Source organism: Scyliorhinus canicula, chromosome 3, assembly GCF_902713615.1.
Source record: "Scyliorhinus canicula chromosome 3, sScyCan1.1, whole genome shotgun sequence".
NCBI classification, from domain to species: Eukaryota; Metazoa; Chordata; class Chondrichthyes; order Carcharhiniformes; family Scyliorhinidae; genus Scyliorhinus; species Scyliorhinus canicula.
In genome coordinates, this window is record NC_052148.1 from 6,181,814 (window position 1) to 6,204,411 (window position 22,598).

General features: G+C 50.5%; 2 protein-coding genes across 2 annotated transcripts in view; both read left to right on the forward strand.

Annotated features, from left to right (window-relative positions):
* Positions 1–21,742, forward strand: part of LOC119963791 (collagen alpha-1(XII) chain-like) — a 28,144-nt gene extending 6,402 nt beyond the window's left edge. Inside the window, exons 3-5 of the mRNA XM_038793077.1 lie at positions 3,908–4,048; positions 10,854–10,986; positions 21,662–21,742. Coding sequence (XP_038649005.1) covers positions 3,908–4,048; positions 10,854–10,891 — 179 coding nt within the window. The 3' untranslated portion in view covers positions 10,892–10,986; positions 21,662–21,742. The remainder of the gene's footprint in view (positions 1–3,907; positions 4,049–10,853; positions 10,987–21,661) is intronic.
* LOC119963598 (tenascin-X-like) overlaps positions 1–22,598 on the forward strand; it is a 621,159-nt gene that overhangs the window by 260,795 nt on the left and 337,766 nt on the right. The gene's annotated exons all lie outside the window — the stretch shown is intronic.

Consider the following 22,598-nt stretch of genomic DNA (forward strand, 5'->3'; position numbering starts at 1 on the left):
ATGACCGCAGGGGACACCTGCACTGCCTTCCTACTCTTGCTCTTTCTTTTGGTCACCCATTTTCTATCTCCCTCAGTAACCTTCACCTGCGGTGTGACCAACTCGCTAAACGTGCTATCCACGACCTCCTCAGCATCGCGGATGCTCCAAAGTGAGTCCATCCGCAGCTCCAGAGCCGTCAAGTGGTCTAACAAGAGCTGCAACTGAACACACTTCTTGCACGTGAAGGAGCCAGGGACAGTGGACGCGTCCCTGAGCTCCCACATCGCACACGAGGAGCATGACACGGGTCTGGGATCTCCTGCCATGTCTTAAACCCTTGGTAAACTTAAACAACTAGAATTTCAAAATAAAAATAAATAAATTAGACAATGAAAAGAAAAAGAGAGACTACTTACCAGTCACTTACCAGGGTTAAAAAGCACCTCCTCACACTCTGCACCGAATTACCTCACTGCACCAAATTACCAAGTTTAAATCTCCCACTCTGTATGAGTCTCACTCCGGATGTGTCTCCTGGAAAAGTGCTCGCTTACTGTGTGCGCTCTCTGTCTGTCTTTTATACAGACCTCAGCTCACCGATGACTCAAAAAAAACCTTAACTTCAAAGAGAATAATACAATGTGCCCCTAAACAGGCCTCAACAGGCCTCAGGTGATTGACAGATAACTGCCTCTCAGCAATTAGGGTGGGGGCAGCTTCAACCAATCAGACACTAAGCTCCACACTGCACTTTTAACTGAAAAACAGCAGAATTAGATTTTCCACTTACTTTTGCTGATTTACCTCACTGCACCAAATTACCAAGTTTAAATCTCCCACTCTGTACGAGTCTCACTCCGGATGTGACTCCTGGAAAAGTGCTCGCTTTTAATCTATATATTGATTGGTTTAACCAGGTTGGTCAAGGCAGCCTGGAGGAAGAGTTTACAGAATGTATCCGTGATAGTTTCCTAGAACATTATGTAATAGAATCTACAAGTGTACAAGCAGTCCTAGTTCTGGTCCTGTATCATGAGACAGGATTGACTAATGATCTCATAGTTCGGGATACTCTCGCAAGGAGTGATCACAGTATGGTGGAATTTAAAATACAGATGGAGGGTGAGAAGGTGAAATAAAACAGTAGTGTTTTGTGCTCAAACAAAGCAGATTACAATGAGATGAGAAAAGATAGACTGGGAGCAAAGACTTTATGGTGAATCAGTTGAGGAACAGTGGAGAACCTTCCAAGCGATTTTTCACTGTTGATACCAAAAAGGAAGGACAGTAGAAAGAGGGAAAATCGACCATGGATATCTAAGGAAATAAGGGAGAGTATCAAACTGAAGGAAAATGCATCCAAAGTGGCAAAGATTAGTGGGAGACTGGAGGACTGGGAAATCTTTAGGGGGCAACAGAAAGCTACTACAAAAGCTATAAATAAGAGTAAGATAGATTGTGAGAGTGAACAGGTGCAGGAATGTGGCAACTAGGGGCTTTTCAGGTAAATATTTTTCCTGTAGAGGACGAGAAGGGTGATTTAATAATGGGAGTTGAGGAAATGGCTGAGGAACTGAACAGGTTATTTGGGTCTGTCTTCACAGTGGAAGACACAACATGCCAGTGACTGATAGAAATGAGGCTATGACAGGTGAGGACCTTGAGATGATTGTTATCACGAAGGAGATAGTGGTGGGCAAGCTCATAGGGCTAAAGGTAGACAGGTCTCCTGGCCCAGGTGGAATGCATCCCAGAGTGCTAAAAGAGATGGCTAGGGAAAATACAAATGCACTAGTGATAATTTACCAAAATTCACGAGACTCTGGGATGGTCCCGGCGGATTGGAAATTAGCAAACGTGACACCACTGTTTAAAAAAGGAGATAGGCAGAGAGCGGGTAATTATAGGCCAGTTAGCTTAACTTTGGTAGTCGGGAAGATGCTGGAGTCTATCATCAAAGAATAAATAGCGAGACGTCTGGATGGAAATTCTCATTGGGCAGACGCAGCATGGGTTCATAAAGGGCAAGGTCGTGCCTTACTAATTGAGTGCAATTTTTTGAGGACCTTCCAAAGTGGTAGATAATGGGGAGCCAATGGATGTGGTATGTCTGGATTTCAAGTAAACCTTTGGCAAGGTGCCACACAAAACTTTGCAGCATACGATAAAGATGCATGGCATTAAGGGTACAGTAGTAGCATGGATAGAAGATTGGTTAATTAATAGAACGCATAGAGTGGGGATTAATGGGTGCTTCTCTGGTTGGCAATCAGTAGCCAGTGGTTTCAGGGATCAGTGCTGGGCCCGCAATTGTTCACAATTTGCTTCAATGATTTGGAGTTGGGGACGAAGGGCAACATGTCCAAGTTTGCAGACAACACTAAGATGAGTGGTACAGCAATAAGTGCAGGGCATTCTGGAAGTCTTCAGAGGGATTTGGATGGGTTAAGTGAATGGACTAGGTTCTGGCAGATGGAATACAATGTTGACAAATGTGAGGTTATCCACTTTGGTAGGAATCAGAACAAACAGGATTATTAATAAAATGATAAAATATTAAAACATGCTGGTGGAGCAGGCTTGAGGGGCCATGGGGCCTATGCCTGCTTCTAGTTCTTAGCTCCTTATGTGCCTGTCAGGCAGGGAGGAAGTGGTCAAGCGAGGGAATCGTGGGTTACTAAAGTAGTTGAATCACTTGCCAAGACGAAGAAGGAGGCTTATGTAAAGATGAGACGTGAAGGTTCAGTTCGGGTGCTCGAGAGTTACAAGTTAGATAGGAAGGATCTAAAGAGACAGCTACGAAGAGCCAGGAGGGGACATGAGAAATCTTTTGTCACTAGTGGTGTACCACAAAGAACTGTTTTGCAGATGGCACTCAACTCGCTGGAGTTGTGGACAGTGCGGAATGATGTTACAAGTTACAGAGGGACATAGATAAGCTGCAGAGCTGGCTGGGAGATGGCAAATAGAGTTTAATGCAGAAAAGTGTGAGGTGATTCATTTTGGAAGAAATAACAGGAAGACAGAGTACTGAGCTAATGGTAAGATTCTTGGTGGTGTGGGTGAGCAGAGAGATCTCGGTGTCCTTGTCCATAGATCCCTGAAAGTTGCCACCCAGGTTGATAGGTTTGTTAAGAAGGCGTACGGTGTGTTAGCTTTTATTGGCAGATGGATTGAGTTTCAGAGCCATGAGGTCAAATTGCAGCTGTACAAAACTCTGGTGCGGCCACATTTGGAGTGTTGCGTCCAATTCTGGCCACTGCATTACAGGAAGAATATGGAAGCATTAGTAAGGGTGCAGAGGAGTTTCATCAGGATGTTGCCTGTTATGGAGGGAAGACCTAATGAGGGAAGGCAGAGGGACTAGAGGCTGTTCTCATTAGAGGGAAGAAGGTTCAGATGTGACTTAATTGAGGCATACAAGATGATCAGAGGATCAGATAGGGTGGACAGTGAGAACCTTTTTCCTCGGGTGGTGATTTCTAGAACGAGGGTAGATTGCTTTCAATTGAGGGAGATAGATACAGGACAGATGGCAGAGGTAGGTTCTTTACTCAGAGAGTAGTAAGGCCGTGGAATGCCCTTCCTGCAACAGTAATTAACTCACCAATATTAAGAGCATTCAAATGGTCATTGGATAAACACATGCATGATAAGAGAATAGTGTAGATGGGCTTGACAGTGGTTTCACAGGTCGGCGCAACATGGAGTGCCTAAGTGCCTGTACTGTTCTATGTACTATGTTCTGAAGTGAGTCAGGACATTTTACTGCATTAAAGGCACTGTTATCAATGCAAGTTGTTTGTGATCAGTGCCAGCATCTCAAATCTTTGCTCAGATATCCTCCCTTTCCTCATCATTTCTGTCAGATTCTGTTTCCTTTCTGCTACACGTGTACATTTAAGGTCTCATTCTTCTCACACAGCGGTTGTCGCACCACCATCAAACCTACGCTTCTCGGACATCACGAGGAAAGGTTTCCGGATGGACTGGGATCATGGAGCAGAGGATGTGGACCAGTACAGAATCAGCTGGGTTCCATCTGCAGGAGGGGAACAAAAAAGAGGTGATGAAATCCATACTTTCCGCTTCTGTGTAGCTCCAGCAGATTTTCAAATTTGCCTTGCAACATGCGAGTGTGAAGCAAAACCGCTGTCAGCCAGATCTGTATAAGGATGAAAATGTTCCTCCTTTCCAGGAACAATGTTTCATTGTATCCTTGTAATCCTTTCCACACTTGCTAATGAGTTGCATTCTCTGTTGGCCGTGGGGGCATGATCACACTGAAAACAGCAGGTATTTTCCATTCCCAACAGGGACACGCAAAGACACGGGCATGACTGGAAAATGTGGAGATTGGCCAAGAGTCAATTGGGTGGGATGAGCTCTTTGAACCGTAACCTGCAGAAACATGAGCACATTCTTTCTGAATGGCATTACTGTACTAGAAGGTGATCAGAAAACTGCTCTCCGCACGTACCCTATGCTCTTTAGTATTCAGATGTTGGGCTCAGTTCCCACTCAAAGAAGAGCATTTTTGTAATGAACAAAACATCCAAATTAGTTTATTCCTTCAATTTAATATGCTGCAGAAATACTGCACATGACCATGAGGGAATGCCACTGGGAAAGGTGGCTGCAGCAAAGGGTTGGTAAAGGATTTTAAGGTCCTTGCAGCCCCCTGAGTTATATTAAATTCTTTTTTTTTTTTTTAATAATTTTTATTGAAATTTTTCGATACAAACATTTACCCCTACTACATTTTAAATTATAACACAACAAATCCCCCCTGGAAAATCCTCCCCACGCCCTCCCCCGCGCTCACCCCCCCCCCCTCCCCCCCCCCCCCCCCCCCCCGCGCTACCAGTCTAGCAACCAAACCGTTTTTCCCTTTCTGCCGATGGCCTCGGGAAGTCATTGCCCGCAACCCCCCGCTGACGTGCTCCCTTCGTTGCTATCCCCCCCCCCCTCCCTTCCCCCCCCCCCTTTCTCCCCGGGTTGCTGCTGTTTCGGCCTCCAGTTCCTATCTCTGATCCAGAAAGTCAAGGAAGGGCTGCCACCGCCGGAAGAACCCCCGTACCGACCCTCTCAGGGCGAATTTGGTTCTTTCCAATTGGATGAAGCTTGCCATGTCGTTTAACCAGGTGTTAACACTTGGTGGCCTTGTGTCCCTCCACTGAATCAAGATCCTTCTCCGAGCTACCAAGGACGCAAAGGCCAATATTCCGGCCTCCCCTGCCTCTTGTACTCCTGGCTCCACCCCAACCCCAAAAATCGCTAGCCCCCACCCTGGTTTGACCCTGGTTCCCACCACTCTCGATACCGTCCCCGCCACCCCCTCCCAGAACTCTTCCAGTGCCGGGCACATCCAGAACATATGTACATGGTTCGCAGGGCTTCCCGAACACCTAACACACCTGTCCTCACCCCCGAAGAACCGACTCATCCTAGTCCCCGTCATATGGGCTCTATGCAGCACCTTAAATTGGATGAGGCCCAATCTTGCGCACGACGACGACGAATTGACCCTCTCTAAGGCATCCGCCCATGTCCCATCTTCTATCTGCTCTCCCAGCTCCGCTTCCCACTTGTCTTTCAGCTCCTCTATTGATACCTCCTCCACCTCCTGCATTATTTTGTAGATGTCCGAGACCTTCCCTTCTCCGACCCAGACCCCTGACAGCACCCTATCACTCACCCCTCTATCGGGAAGCAAGGGAAATCCTTCCACCTGTCGTCTGGCAAATGCCTTCACCTGCAGGTATCTAAACGTGTTCCCCGGGGGGAGCTCAAATTTCTCCTCCAGCTCTCCCAGGCTCGCAAACCTCCCCTCTATGAACATGTCCCTCAGTTGCCTGATGCCCGCCCTGTGCCAGCTCTGGAATCCCCCGCCAGTGTTCCCCGGGACAAATCTGTGGTTCCCTCTCAGTGGCGCCGCCATCAGACCCCCCACTTCCCCCCTGTGTCGCCTCCACTGCCCCCAGATTTTAAGGGTGGCCGCCACTACCGGACTCGTGGTATACCTTGTGGGGGGGAGCGGCCATGGTGCCGTTACTAGCGCCCCCAGGCTTATATTGCCGCAGGACGCCCTCTCCATACGTTTCCAAGCTGCCCCCTCCCCCTCCATCACCCACTTGCGCACCATCGATGCGTTCGCCGCCCAGTAGTACCCGGAAAGATTGGGTAGCGCTAATCCTCCACTGTCCCTACTCCGTTCCAAGAAAATCCTTCTCACTCTAGGGGTGCCATGTGCCCACACATAGCCCATAATGCTGCTAGTTACCTTCTTGAAGAAGGCCCTGGGGAGAAAGATGGGCAAGCACTGGAACAGAAACAAGAACCTCGGGAGGACCGTCATTTTGACTGACTGCACCCTCCCTGCTAGCGACAGCGGTACCATGTCCCACCTCTTGAACTCCTCCTCCATCTGCTCCACCAGCCTTGAAAAGTTCAGCTTGTGGAGGGTCCCCCAGTTCCTTGCCACCTGCACCCCTAAGTACCTGAAGCTCTTTACTGCTCTCTTAAAGGGGAGCCGCCCAATTCCCTCCCCCTGATCTCCCGGGTGTATCACAAAGACCTCACTTTTACCCACATTTAATTTATATCCCGAAAAGTCCCCAAACTCCGCTAGTATTTCCATTACCTCCGGCATTCCCCCTTCCGGGTCTGCCACATACAACAACAAATCATCCGCATAGAGTGATACCCGATGTTCCTCCCCTCCCCTTGTCAGTCCTCTCCACCCCCCTGAACCCCTCAGTGCCATCGCCAACGGTTCGATCGCTAATGCAAATAGTAAGGGGATAGGGGGCATCCCTGCCTGGTACCTCGATGGAGCCCAAAATTCTCTGACCTCCTCCCGTTTGTAACCACACTCGCCATCGGGGCCGAATACAGCAGCTTCACCCACTTGATAAATCCCTCCCCAAACCCAAACCGTTCCAGCGTCTCCCACAGGTATTCCCACTCCACCCTATCGAATGCCTTCTCCGCATCCAGTGCTACCACTATCTCAGCCTCCCCCTCCACTGCTGGCATCATAATCACATTCAACAGTCTCCGGACATTTGTGTTAAGTTGTCGTCCCTTTACGAACCCCGTCTGGTCCTCATGGATTACCCCTGGCACACAATCCTCTATTCTGGTTGCCAGGACCTTTGCCAACAGTTTGGCATCTACATTCAAGAGGGAGATAGGCCTGTAGGACCCGCACTGTACAGGGTCTTTGTCCCGCTTCAGGATCAAGGAGATCAGGGCCTGTGACATTGTCGGGGGCAGAACCCCCCCCTCTCGCGCCTCATTGAAGGCTCGCACCAGCACTGGACCCACCAAGTCCACATACTTCTTATAAAATTCCACCGGGAACCCATCCGGCCCCGGCGCCTTCCCCGCCTGCATCTGGCCTATCCCTTTAACTAGCTCCTGCATCTCTATCGGCGCCCCCAGCCCCTCCACCCGTTCCTCCTGGACCTTTGGGAACCTCAATCTATCGAGGAAGTTCTCCATTCCCCCCCTCCTCCTGGGCGGCTCAGACCGGTACAATTCCCTGTAGAAATCCCTGAAGACCCCGTTCACCTCTTGCCCCTTCTGCACTACGTTCCCTCCCTTCTCTCTCACTCCCCCAATCTCTCTGGCTGCATCTCGCTTGCGCAGCTGGTGTGCCAGCATCCTGCTCGCCTTTTCCCCGTACTCATAGACCGCGCCCTGTGCCCTTCTCCATTGCGTCTCCGCCTTCCTAGTGGTCAGTAGGTCAAACTGGGCCTGTAAACTGCGCCGCTCCCTCAACAGCCCCTCCTCTGGTGTCTCCGCATATCTCCTGTCCACTTCTATAAGTTCCCCCACCAGTCTCTCCCTCTCCTGCCTCTCCTTCCTTTCTCTGTGTGCCCTTATGGAGATCAGCTCTCCTCTGATCACTGCTTTCAGGGCCTCCCAGACTATCCCCACCTTCACCTCGCCCGTGTCGTTCGTGCCCAGATATCTCTCAATGCCCTTCCGGACCCTTCCGCACACCTCCTCGTCCGCCAGCAGCCCCACATCCAGGCGCCACAACGGGCGCTGGTCCCGTGCTTCCCCCAGTTCTACCTCTACCCAGTGTGGTGCATGGTCCGAAATCGCAATGGCTGAGTACTCCGTGTCCTGCACTCTCGAAATCAGCCCCCTGCTCAGTACAAAAAAGTCTATTCTGGAGTACACCCTGTGGACGTGGGAGAAAAAAGAATACTCCCTCGCCCTTGGCCTGCCAAATCTCCAAGGGTCTACCCCCCCCATCTGCTCCATGAACCCCCTTAGCACCTCTGCCGCTGCCGGCCTCCTATTCGTCCTGGAACTCGATCTGTCCAGCCCAGGGTCGAGCACTGTATTGAAGTCCCCCCCCATGATCAGGCCCCCTGCCTCCAGACCCGGAATGAGGCCCAACAGGCGCCTCATAAAACCCGCGTCATCCCAATTCGGGGCATACACATTCACCAGCACCACATTCTCTCCCTGCAGCCTACCCTTCACCATCACGTACCTACCCTCCTTATCTGCTACCACCTGCGCCGCCACGAACGACACCCTCTTTCCCACCAAAATCGCCACCCCCCCGGTTCTTTGCGTCCAAGCCTGAGTGGAACACCTGTCCCACCCACCCCCTTCTCAGGCGTACCTGGTCTACTACTCTCAAGTGAGTCTCCTGCAACATTGCCACATCCGCCTGCAGTCCCTTTAGGTGTGAAAAAACCCTTGATCTCTTGACCGGCCCATTCAGCCCCCTCACGTTCCAAGTAATCAACCGGGTCGCGGAGCGACCCGTCCCTTTCCCCTGTCTATTAGCCATGTCCTGTCCCCTGTTCGCCCCGGGTCGACCCTCCCCTTCTGACCCGTTCCCCATGGCGATGGCCCCTCCCCCTCTCTCCTCCCGTTCTTCCCTTCCCGTCCTCGGCCTTTCCAGCAGCAACCCGGTATCCCCCCCTAACCCCCCTTCCCCCCCCCCCCCCCTCCCTGGCTAGGACCCCTCCTAGCCGCGGTGTATCCACCATCGTACTCCCGAGAGTCAGCTGGTTTTCGCTGACCCGGCTGCCCCTGCCACACTCCGACTCCTCCCGATGTGGGGGGGGAGGGGCCTCCCCCCCCCCTTGCCATCCCTCTCTGACCCCGCTTCAGCGCGGGAAAAGCCGCCATTGCTGGCCACACCCCACTCTTCTCTCCTCCCCCTTCCTCCGTCCCGCGCGCGGGAAACAGGGGAAAGCCCGCGCTTTCGCCCGGCCACACCCTACCCCGCCATCTTCAATTCCACCCCCGTCCCCATCCAAGCCCATAAAAAAGCCCCCTTAAAACGAGAGGAAGAAAAAAGAGAAAAAGAAAACACGCATAACCAACTTGCACCCCCCCCGTCCCGCCTCCCCAACTTAACAATATAACAATATAAATAACAAATCTCAAATAAATACATAAATACATAACTATGCCTGCATAACTAAATAACTACCCAATAATAACGTATTTAACCATCACCCTCCATCAAACAGAACAGTAACCATAACCCTTAAAGAACAGATCAAAAAACAGTAAAAAAGCCCCCCCTACAACAACAATAATTAAGGGAAGTTGGCAACGGGAAGAGACACACAAAAAGGAACAAAGAAACCCCCCATAACACAAGTTTCAAAGAAACCAAACGATCCATCAACTTTAACCAAGTTCCGACCTGGCCTAAGAAAGACATGGGCCACTTGATCAGTCAAGGGTACTCGGGCGGCCTCGACCGCCGGCGTTCCCAAGTTCTAGTTCAGGTCCAGCTTTTCCTCCCGAACAAAAGTCCATGCCTCCTCTGGGGTCTCAAAGTAATGGTGCTGGTCCTTGTAGGTGACCCACAAACGCGCTGGCTGCAGCATTCCGAACTTGATCCTCTTTGCGTGCAGCACCGCCTTCGTCCGGTTAAACCGGGCCCGCCGCTTTGCCACCTCCGCACTCCAGTCCTGATATATCCGCACCGTCGAATTCTCCCATTTGCTGCTTTTCTCCCTCTTGGCCCACCTCAGCACTTTCTCCCGATCACAGAAACGCTGGAATCGCACCAGCACCGCCCTCGGGGGCTCGTTCGCCCTAGGCCGCCTAGCCATGACCCGATATGCTTCTTCCAGCTCCAGGGGCGATGGACCGGCCCCCTCTCCCATCAGGGAGCTCAGCATCTCCGCTACATATTTCGGGAGATCAGGCCCCTCCAGGCCTTCTGCTAGGCCCAGGATCCTCAAGTTCTTCCGCCTCATTCGAGTGTCCAGCTCCTCAAAGCGGCTCTGCCATTTCAGGTGGAGTGCCTCGTGCACCTCCACCTTTCCCACGAGGACCGTGGCCTCCTCCTCCCTTGCAGTCATCTCCTGCTGCAGCTCTCTTATCGACGCCTCTTGGGTCGCCTGGGCCCCCATCAGCCTTGTGGTCGTCGCGTTCATAGACTCTAAGAGTTCCACTTTCAGCTCCGTAAAACACCGGAGGAGAGCGGCTTGCTGCTCCTCCGCCCATTTTCTCCAATCTTCTAGTGCGCCACCGGCCGCCATTTTGGTCCTCTTCCCCCGCTTTTTTCGGGGAGCTGCTGCCGCTTTTTTTGTCGCCCCACTCCGAGTACCGACCATAAAGTTGGTCTCACTCTCCTCAGGGAGCCTTCCCCCACCGGGATTCGTCTTTACAGTACCGTCGGGGCCCTCCAATCGGCCCTTAAACACCTTTGTCGCAGGAGCTGCCAAATGTGCGACTTAGCTGGTCATAGCCGCAACCGGAAGTCGTTATATTAAATTCAAACATCCCCATTTAATTAAGGGAATCAGTTTGCAGAAAACAAATTGGTTTCATGCACTGAACGCATCTTGACCTTCGCTTTATGCCTATTCTTCCAGATGATTATAAATGGCAAAGAGACAAGCCAGGTTTTTGATAACCTGGATCCTGACACCAAATATGATGTTTTCCTTACTGCCATCTACCCAGACAAGACGGAAAGTATTGACGTCTTAGGCTCCGAGCGTACATGTAAGTCTTTAGTGTATAAAAATCTCCATTAGTCTTTTCTACCCCCTTACCAATTATCTTCAAATATTGAAAAGAGGACAAAGTGACATGGAAAGCACATGCTGCATATTGTGATGTGCAGCAGATCACAATGTCTTTCAGGATGGGGTGTGGGATTAGTATGTTCCCCATGATTCTCTGCTTCTGCTGTAGCAAAGTGTATCTATTGGCTTCATTGGCTAGCCTGCTTGTGTCCAATATTCCTGGGCCATACAGCACCTTCAGCCAGATAAAACTATAAAACCATAGAATTACGACAGTGTAGAAGGAGGCTATTTGGCCTTGTGTGTCTGCACCAACCCTCTGAAACAGCAACCGAAATAGGCCCACTCCCCTGCCCAATTCCTGAAACCCCCCCTAACCAGCACATCTGGGAATATATAGCTTGACCAATCCACCTAATATGCACATCTTTGGATTGTGGGAGGAAATCGGTTGACCCAGAGGAAACCCAGAAAGACACAGAGAGAATGTACAAGCGCCACACAGACAATCTACCGAGGCAGGAATTGAACCCAGTTCTCTGGCGCTGTGTGGCAGCAGTGATAACCCAACCCCTGATTAATCTATGCCTCCTTCAACTTGCCTCCTCTTTTATTTATAGACCCGCTTCCCCAACCCCTTATCTATTCCTCATAGAAAAATGATTGGCCTCACCCCATTTCCCCAATACCTGGGCGTAACCTGTCTATACAAAGGTAAATAACAATCATATTTGTATTTACCTAACATATTTTAACAGTCTCAAGTATCTTTACTGGATGACATCAGCAGATTGATAATCATTTCAGTTAAACTAGTGATGTTGGTTTTTAGAGAACTTGAAAAAATATTGGCCCATCCCGTTTTGCTGAAGATGAAAGGGGTGGCATGCGGCACAATGGCTAGCACTGGGACTGCGGCACTGAGAAGACAGAGGGTGGTGATGGATGGAAAATTTTCAGACTGGAGACCAGTTACCAGCGGTGTAACACAGGGTTCTGTACTGGGTCCTCTCTATTTGCTGTACCAGCCGCCACGAACAGGCGCCGGATTGTGGCGACTAGGGGCTTTTCACAGTAACTTTATTTGAAGCCTACATGTGACAATAAGCGATTTTCATTTTATTTAATTTCATTTGAAACTTTTATCAATGACTTGGAGGAGGGGGCTGAAGGCTGGGTCAGTAAATTTGCTGATGACACAAAGATTGGTGAGCCATGGATGAGGTGCAGGGCTGTTGTAGGCTGCAAAGAGACATTGATAGGATACAGAGCTGGGCCGAAAAATGGCAGATGGAGTCTAACCCTGATAAGTGCGAGGTGATTCATTTTGGTAGAAAAAAATTGAATGCGGATTACAGGGTCAACCCATCAATCCATTTGGGTGGAAATCTGGAATAGTAAGGTGAAAAGTCACTGATAGGAGTAGTCTACAGACCACAAAAGAGTAACAAAATGGTGGGGAAGTCAATAAACAAAGAAATAACTAATGCATGTAGAAATGGTGCAGTCGTTATCATGGGGGATTTTAATCTATATATTTTTTTTTTTTTTTTAAATAATTTTTATTGAATTTTTCAAAATACAAACATTTTAACCCCCCCTACATTTACATTTAAATTATAACAAAACAAAGTCAAACCCCCCTACTTAACAAGGAAAAGAAAAATAATCCCCCCCCCCCCTACCCGCGCATCCCCCCCCCCCCCCCCCCCCCCCCCGCCGGCGAACCGACAGTCAGACCAACTTATCATTTCTAGCAGCGTCCTCGGGCAGGCCTTGCCCGTGCCACCGCCGCTACCGTACTTCCTTCGTCGTTTTCCCCCCCTCCCCCCCCCCCCCTCCCCCCCTCCCGCCCTCCCCTCCCCTCCCGGGTTGCTGCTGTCATGGCCTCAGTTTCTATCTCTGATCCAAGAGGTCTAGGAAGGGTTGCCATCGCCTGGAAAACCCCTGCACCGACCCTCTCAGGGCGAATTTGATCCTTTCCAATTGGATAAAGTTTGCCATGTCGTTTAACCAGGTGTTAACACTCGGAGGCCTTTCGTCCCTCCACTGAATCAGGATCCTCCTCCGAGCCACCAAGGACGCAAAGGCTAATATTCCAGCCTCCCTCGCCTCCTGTACCCCCGGTTCCACCCCAACCCCGAAGATCGCAAGTCCCCATCCTGGCTTGACCCTGGACCCCACCACTCTCGACACCGTCCCTGCCACCCCCTTCCAGAACTCCTCCAGTGCCGGACATGCCCAAAACATATGTGCATGATTCGCAGGGCTTCCCGAACATCTAATACACCTGTCTTCACCCCCGAAAAACCGACTCATCCTTGTCCCCGTCATGTGGGCTCTATGCAGTACCTTAAATTGAATGAGACTTAGTCGCGCACATGACGACGACGAGTTAACCCTCTCCAGGGCGTCTGCCCATGTCCCGTCCTCTATCTGTTCCCCCAGCTCTAACTCCCACTTATCTTTCAGCTCCTCTACTGGTACCTCCTCCACCTCCTGCATAATCTTATAGATGTCCGAGATCTTCCCCTCCCCGACCCAGACCCCTGATAGCACCCTATCACTCACCCCCCTGTCGGGGAGCGCGGGGAACCCCGCTACCTGTCGTCTGGCAAATGCCTTCACTTGGAGGTACCTGAACGTGTTCCCCGGGGGGAGCCCAAATTTCTCCTCCAGCTCTCCCAGGCTCGCAAACCTCCCCTCTATAAACAAGTCCCTCAGTTGTCTAATACCCGCCCTCTGCCAGCTCTGGAATCCCCCTCCTGTGTTTCCCGGCGCAAATCTGTGGTTCCCTCTTAGTGGTGCCCCTATCAGACCTCCCACTTCCCCCCTGTGTCGCCTCCACTGCCCCCAGATCTTGAGGGTGGCCGCCACCACCGGGCTCGTGGTATACCTCGTGGGAGGGAGCGGCCATGGTGCCGTTACCAGTGCCCCTAAGCTTATGTTGCCGCAGGACGCCCTCTCCATGCGCTTCCAGGCTGCCCCCTCCCCTTCCATCATCCACTTTCGTACCATCGATGTATTTGCCGCCCAGTAATATCCGGAAAGGTTGGGTAACGCCAGCCCTCCACTATCCCTACTCCGCTCCAAAAAGACCCTTCTAACTCTCGGGGTGCCATGTGCCCACACATACCCCATGATACTACTCGTTACCTTCTTGAAAAAGGCCCTGGGGAGGAAGATGGGCAGACACTGGAACAAAAACAAGAACCTCGGGAGGACCGTCATTTTAACTGACTGCACCCTCCCTGCTAGCGACAGCGGCACCATGTCCCACCTCTTAAACTCCTCCTCCATCTGCTCCACCAGTCTGGAAAAGTTCAACTTGTGTAGGGTCCCCCAGTTCTTTGCCACCTGCACCCCCAAATACCTAAAACTTTTAACTGCTCTTTTGAAGGGGAGCCTCCCAATTCCCTCCCCTTGGTCTCCCGGGTGTATTACAAAGACCTCACTTTTCCCCAGATTTAATTTATATCCCGAAAAGTCCCCGAACTCCGCTAGTATCCCCATTACCTCCGGCATTCCCCCCTCCGGGTCTGCCACATACAACAACAAATCATCCGCATAGAGCGAGACCCGATGTTCCTCCCCTCCCCTTGTCAGTCCTCTCCACCCCCCTGAACCCCTCAGTGCCATCGCCAACGGCTCAATCGCTAATGCAAAGAGTAAGGGAGATAGGGGACATCCCTGCCTAGTACCTCGATGGAGCCCAAAATATTCTGACCTCCTCCCGTTTGTTACCACACTTGCCATCGGAGCTGAATAGAGCAGTTTTACCCACTTGATAAATCCCTCCCCAAACCCAAACCTTTCCAACGTCTCCCACAAGTATTCCCACTCCACCCTGTCAAATGCCTTCTCCGCGTCCAGCGCTACCACTATCTCCGCCTCCCCTTCCACTGCTGGCATCATAATCACATTTAACAATCTCCGAACATTTGTGTTAAGTTGGCGTCCCTTCACGAACCCCGTCTGGTCTTCATGGACTACCCCTGGCACACAGTCCTCTATCCTGGTTGCCAGGACCTTTGCTAACAGCTTGGCATCTACATTTAAGAGGGAGATAGGCCTGTAGGACCCGCACTGGACCGGGTCCTTGTCCCGCTTCAAAATCAAGGAGATCAGGGCCTGCGACATTGTTGGAGGCAGAACCCCCCCCTCGCGCGCCTCATTGAAGGCTCGCACCAGCACTGGACCCACCAAGTCCACAAATTTCCTGTAAAACTCCACCGGGAACCCATCCGGCCCCGGCGCCTTCCCCGCCTGCATCTGGCCTATCCCTTTAATTAGCTCCTGCAGCTCTATCGGCGCCCCCAACCCTTCCACCAGCTCCTCCTGTACCTTTGGGAACCCCAATTTGTCGAGAAAGTTCTTCATTCCCCCTCTCCTCTTCGGCGGTTCAGACCTATACAATTCCCTATAGAAGTCCCTAAAGACCCTATTCACCTCTTGCCCCTTCTGCACTACATCCCCACCCCTCTCTCTCACTCCCCCAATCTCTCTGGCTGCATCTCGCTTACGAAGCTGGTGTGCCAGCATCCTGCTCGCCTTTTCCCCGTACTCATACGCCGCACCCTGCGCCCTTCTCCACTGCATTTCCGCCTTCCTAGTGGTCAGTAGGTCGAACCTGGCCTGCAAGCTACGCCGCTCCCTTAATAGCCCCTCCTCTGGCGCCGCCGCATATTTCCTATCTACTTCTAGGAGCTCCCCCACCAGCCTCTCCCTTTCCTGCCTCTCCTTCCTCTCTCTGTGTGCCCTTATGGAGATCAGCTCTCCTCTAATCACTGCTTTCAAGGCCTCCCAGACCGTCCCCACCTGCACCTCACCTGTGTCATTCGTACCCAGATAGTTCTCAATGCCCGTTCTCACCCTTCTGCACACCTCTTCGTCCGCCAACAGCCCTACATCCAGGCGCCACAACGGGCGTTGGTCCCGCGCCTCCCCCATGTCCACGTCCACCCAATGTGGTGCATGGTCCGATATCGCAATGGCCGAGTACTCCGTGTCCTGCACTCTCGGTATCAGCCCCCTGTTCAATACGAAAAAATCGATCCTAGAGTACACTCTGTGGACGTGGGAGAAAAAAGAATACTCCCTCGCCCTAGGCCTACCAAATCTCCATGGGTCTACCCCTCCCATCTGCTCCATGAACCCCCTTAACACCTCTGCCGCTGCCGGCCTCCTATTCGTCCTGGAACTCGATCTATCCAGCCCAGGGTCTAACACCGTATTAAAGTCCCCTCCCATGATCAGGCCCCCTGCCTCCAGTCCCGGGATGAGGCCCAGCAAGCGCCTCATAAAACCCGCGTCGTCCCAGTTCGGGGCATACACATTTACCAGTACCACACTCTCTCCCTGCAGCCTACCCCTCACCATCACGTACCTGCCCTCCTTGTCTGCCACCACCTCTGCCGCCACAAACGACACTCTCTTTCCCACCAAAATCGCCACCCCCCGGTTCTTGATATCCAAGCCTGAGTGGAACACCTGTCCCACCCACCCCCTTCTCAGGCGGACCTGATCTGCTACCCTCAAATGAGTCTCCTGCAGCATTGCTACATCAGCCTTCAGTCCCTTCAGGTGTGAGAAGACCCTTGATCTTTTGACCGGCCCATTCAGCCCCCTTACGTTCCACGTGATCAATCGGGTCGCAGAGCGACCCGTCCCTACTCCCTGTCGATTAGCCATGTCTTGTCCCTTGCTCGCCCCGGGTCATCCCTTCTTTTCTGACCCGCTTCCCATAGCGATGGCCCCCCCCCCCCCCACCCCCCCCGGCTCTCCCCTTCTCGTCCCTGGTCTTTCTAGCAGCAACCCGGTGTCCCCCCCCAGTCCCCCCCCCCTTCCCCCCCCCCCCCCCCCCCCCCGGCTAGGACCCCTCCTAGCCGCGATGTACCCCACATCGTACTCCCGAGAGTCAGCTGGTCTCCGCTGACCCGGCTGCTCCTGCCACATTCCGACTCCTCCCGGTTCACCCCATCTGCGCCCGTGAAAGATCCCCTTAAAACCCCCGGGAAAGACCCGCATAATCAACCCGCTCCCCCCCCGTCCCGTCTCCCCAACTTAACGATATAAATACAAATACCCAATGGCAACTAAATACATAAATACTTAACTACATACTTAAATAACAAAATAATTAACTAACTATCAACTAACCGCGTGCCCAACAATCACCCTCCATCAAACAGTATAAATAACCGCAGATAACCATAACCCGAAAAGAAAAAAAAGAACCAAAAAACCCCCCCAAGCACCCAAAGAAAAAGGGTAAGAGGGGTAAATAACTAAGGGAAATTGGAAACGGGAAAAAACACCCCATAAGAAGCCAACGACCCACAATAGAGATTTCAACAGTACAAATATACAGAAACACCCAACAACTCGAAACCTTCAAAATATTCAGAAAAGTCAACCGTTCGAGAAAAAACACCCCAAACACTCCACGAAACTGTTACCCAGTTCCGACCTGGCCTGAAAAAGAAAAGGGCCGCTTGCACAATCAAGAGTCCCCCGGCGGCTACGACCGCCGGTGCTCCCAGGTTTTAGTTCGTGTCCAACTTTTCCTCTTGTACAAAGGTCCAGGCCTCCTCTGGGGACTCGAAATAATGATGTTGGTCCTTGTAGGTGACCCACAAGCGCGCCGGTTGCAACATTCCAAATTTGATCTTTTTCGCGTGTAGCACCGCCTTTGTCCGGTTGTACCGGGCCCGCCGCTTTGCCACCTCCGCACTCCAGTCCTGGTACACCCTTACCGTCGAGTTCTGCCACTTGCTGCTTTTCTCCCTTTTAGCCCACCTCAGGACTTTCTCTCGATCACTTAGCCGCTGGAACCGCACCAGCACCGCCCTCGGGGGCTCGTTTGCCCTAGGCCTCCTGGCCATGACCCGGTATGCCTCTTCCAATTCCAGGGGCGCCGGACCGGCCCCTTCCCCCATCAGGGAGCTCAACATCTCCGCCACATATCCCGGGAGATCCGACCCCTCCAGGCCTTCTTCCAGGCCCAGGATCCTCAAATTTTTCCTCCTCATCCGAGTGTCCAGCTCCTCGAAGCGGCTCTGCCACTTCGTGTGGAGTGCCTCGTGCACCTCCACCTTTGCCCCGATGACTGTGGCCTCCTCCTCCCTCGCGGCCATCTCCTGCTGCAGATCTTTAATCGACGCCTCTTGGATCGCCTGGGCTCCCACCAACCTGGTGGCCGTCGCGTTCATGGACTCTAAGAGTTCCACCTTCATCTCCGTGAAAAAACGGAGGAGAGCGGCCTGCTGCTCCTCCGCCCATTTCTTCCACTCCTCCGGTGCACCGCCGGCCGCCATTTTGATTTTCTTCCCCCGCTTTTTTTGGGGAGCTGCTGCCGTTTTTCTTGCCGCTCCACTCCGGGTACCGACCATAAAATCGGTCTAGTTCTCCTCAGGGGACCTTCCCCCACCGGGATTCGTTTTTTCAGCGCCGTTGGGGCCCTCCAATTGGCCCAAAAACACCTTTGTTGCAGGAGCTTCCAAATGTGCGGCTTAGCTAGTCATAGCCGCAACCGGAAGCCTTAATCTATATATTGATTGGTTTAACCAGGTTGGTCAAGGCAGCCTGGAGGAAGAGTTTACAGAATGTATCCGTGATAGTTTCCTAGAACATTATGTGATAGAACCTACCAGTGAACAAGCACTCCTAGTTCTGGTCCTGTATCATGAGACAGGATTGACTAATGATCTCATAGTTCGGGATACTCTCGCAAGGAGTGATCACAGTATGGTGGAATTTAAAATACAGATGGAGGGTGAGAAGGTGAAATCAAACAGTAGTGTTTTGTGCTCAAACAAAGCAGATTACAATGAGATGAGAAAAGATAGACTGGGAGCAAAGACTTTATGGTGAATCAGTTGAGGAACAGTGGAGAACCTTCCAAGCGATTTTTCACTGTTGATACCAACAAAAAAGAAGGACAGTAGAAAGAGGGAAAATCGACCATGGATATCGAAGGAAATAAGGGAGAGTATCAAACTGAAGGAAAAAGCATCCAAAGTGGCAAAGATTAGTGGGAGACTAGAGGACTGGGAAATCTTTAGGGAGCAACAGAAAGCTACTACAAAAGCTATAAATAAGAGTAAGATAGATTGTGAAAGTGAACAGGTGCAGGGATGTGGCAACTAGGGGCTTTTCAGGTAAATATTTTCCGTGTAGAGGATGAGAAGGGTGATTTAATAATGGGAGTTGAGGAAATGGCTGAGGAACTGAACAGGTCATTTGCGTCTCTCTTCACTGTGGAAGACACAACATGCCAGTGACTGATAGAAATGAGGCTATGACAGGTGAGGACCTTGAGATGATTGTTATCACGAAGGAGATAGTGGTGGGCAAGCTCAAAGGGCTAAAGGTAGATAGGTCTCCTGGCCCAGATGGAATGCATCCCAGAGTGCTAAAAGAGATGGCTAGGGAAAATACAAATGCACTAGTGATAATTTACCAAAATTCACGAGACTCTGGGATGGTCCCGGCGGATTGGAAATTAGCAAACGTGACACCACTGTTTAAAAAAGGAGATAGGCAGAGAGCGGGTAATTATAGGCCAGTTAGCTTAACTTCGGTAGTCGGGAAGATGCTGGAGTCTATCATCAAAGAAGAAATAGCGAGACGTCTGGATGGAAATTGTCTCATTGGGCAGACGCAGCATGGGTTCATAAAGGGCAAGGTCGTGCCTTACTAATCGAGTGTAATTTTTTGAGGACCTTCCAAAGTGGTAGATAATGGGGAGCCAATGGATGTGGTATGTCTGGATTTCAAGTAAACCTTTGGCAAGGTGCCACACAAAACTTTGCAGCATACGATAAAGATGCATGGCATTAAGGGTACAGTAGTAGCATGAATAGAGGATTGGTTAATTAATAGAAAGCATAGAGTGGGGATTAATGGGTGCTTCTCTGGTTGGCAATCAGTAGCCAGTGGTTTCAGGGATCAGTGCTGGGCCCGCAATTGTTCACAATTTGCTTCAATGATTTGGAGTTGGGGACGAAGGGCAACATGTCCACGTTTGCAGACAACACTAAGATGAGTGGTATAGCAATAAGTGCAGGGCATACTGGAAGTCTGCAGAGGGATTTGGATGGGTTAAGTGAATGGACTAGGTTCTGGCAGATGGAATACAATGTTGACAAATGTGAGGTTATCCACTTTGGTAGGAATCAGAGCAAACAGGATTATTAATTAAATGGTAAAATATTAAAACATGCTGGTGGAGCAGGCTTGAGGGGCCATGGGGCCTATGCCTGCTTCTAGTTCTTATGTCCTTTTGTGCCTGTCAGGCAGGGAGCAAGTGGTCAAGCGAGGGAATTGTGGTTTACTGATGTAGTTGAATCACTTGTCAAGAGGAAGAAGGAGGCTTAGGTGAAGATAAGACGTGAAGGTTCAGTTAGGGCGCTCGAGAGTTACAAGTTAGATAGGAAGGATCTAAAGAGACAGCTACAAAGAGCTAGGAGGGGACATGAGAAATCTTTTGTTACTAGTGGTGTACCACAAAGAAATGTTTTGGGGCCACTGCTGTTTGTCATTTTTATAAATGGCCTGGAGGAGGGCGTAGAAGATGGGTGAGTAAATCTGCAGATGGCACTCAACTCGCTGGAGTTGTGGACAGTGCGGAAGGATGTTGCAAGTTACAGAGGGACATAGATAAGCTGCAGAGCTGGCTGAGAGATGGCAAATAGAGTTTAACGCAGAAAAGTGTGAGGTGATTCATTTTGGAAGGAAGAACAGGAAGACAGAGTACTGAGCTAATGGTAAGATTCTTGGTGGGTTGGGTGAGCAGAGAGATCTTGTTGTCCATGTACATAGATCCCTGAAAGTTGCCACCCAGGTTGATAGGGTTGATAAAAATGCGGACGGTGTGTTAGCTTTTATTGGCTGATGGATTGAGTTTCTGAGCCATGAGGTCAAATTGCAGCTGTACAAAACTCTGGTGCGGCCACATTTGGAGTGTTGCGTGCAATTCTGGTCACTGCATTACAGGAAGAATATGGAAGTATTGGTAAGGGTGCAGAGGAGATTCATCAGGATGTTGCCTGTTATGGAGGGAAGACCTAATGAGGGAAGGCAGAGGGACTTGAGGCTGTTCTCATTAGAGGGAAGAAGGTTCAGACGTGACTTAATTGAGGCATACAAAATGATCAGAGGATTAGATATGGTGGACAGTGAGAATCTTTTTCCTCGGGTGGTGATTTCTAGAACGAGGGTAGATTGCTTTCAATTGAGGGAGATAGATACAGGACAGATGGCAGAGGTAGGTTCTTTACTCATAAGAGTAGTAAGGCCGTGGAATGCCCTGCCTGCAACAGTAGTGGACTCGCCAACATTAAGAGCATTTAAATGGTAATTGGATAAACACATGGATGATAATAGAATAGTGTAGATGGGCTTGACAGTGGTTTCCCAGGTCGGCGCAACATGGAGGGCCGATGTGCCTGTACTGTTCTCTGTTCTTTGTTCTGAAGTGACTCAGGACATTTTACTGCATTAAAGGCACTGTTATCAATGCAAGTTGTTTGTGATCAGTGCCAGTATCTCAAATCTTTGCTCAGATATCCTCCCTTTCCTCATCATTTCTGTCAGATTCTGTTTCCTTTCTGCTACATGTGTACATTTAAGGTCTCATTCTTCTCACACAGCGGTTGTCGCACCACCATCAAACCTACGCTTCTCGGACATCACGAGGAAAGGTTTCCGGATTGACTGGGATCATGGAGCAGAGGATGTGGACCAGTACAGAATCAGCTGGGTTCCATCTGCAGGAGGGGACAAAAAAGAGGTGATGAAATGAATACTCTCCGCTTCTGTGTAGCTCCAGCTGATTTTTAAATTTGCCTTGCAACATGCGAGTGTGAAGCAAAACCGCTGTCAGCCAGATCTGTATATGTATGAAAATGTTCCTCCTTTCCAGGAACAATGTTTCATTGTATCCTTGTAATCCTTTCCACACTTGCTAATGAGTTGCATTCTCTGTTGGCCGAGGCAGCATGATCACACTGAAAACAGCAGGTATTTTGCATTCCCAACAGGGACAGGCAAAAACACGGGCAGATCTGGAAAATTTGGAGATTGGCCAATACTCAATAGGGTGGGATGGGCTCTTTGAACCGTAACCTGCAGAAACATCAGCACATTCTTTCTGAATGGAATTATTGTACTAGAAGGTGATCAGAAAACTGCTCTCCGCACGTACCCTATGCTCTTTCGTATTGAGATGTTAGGCTCAGTTGCCCACTCAAGGAAGAGCATTTGCGTAATCAACAAAACAGTCCAAATTAGTTTATTCCTTCAATTTAATATTCTGCAGAAATACTCCACATGACCACGAGTGAATCCACTAGGAAAGGTGGCTGCAGCCAAGGGTTGGTAAAGGATTTTAAGGTCCTTGCAGCCCCCTGAGTTATATTAAATTCAAACATCCCCATTTAATTAAGGGAATCAGTTTGCAGAAAACAAATTGGTTTCATGCACTGAACGTATCTTGACCTTCCTTTATGCCTATTCTTCCAGATGATTATAAATGGCAAAGAGACAAGCCAGGTTTTAGATAACCTGGATCCTGACACCAAATATGAT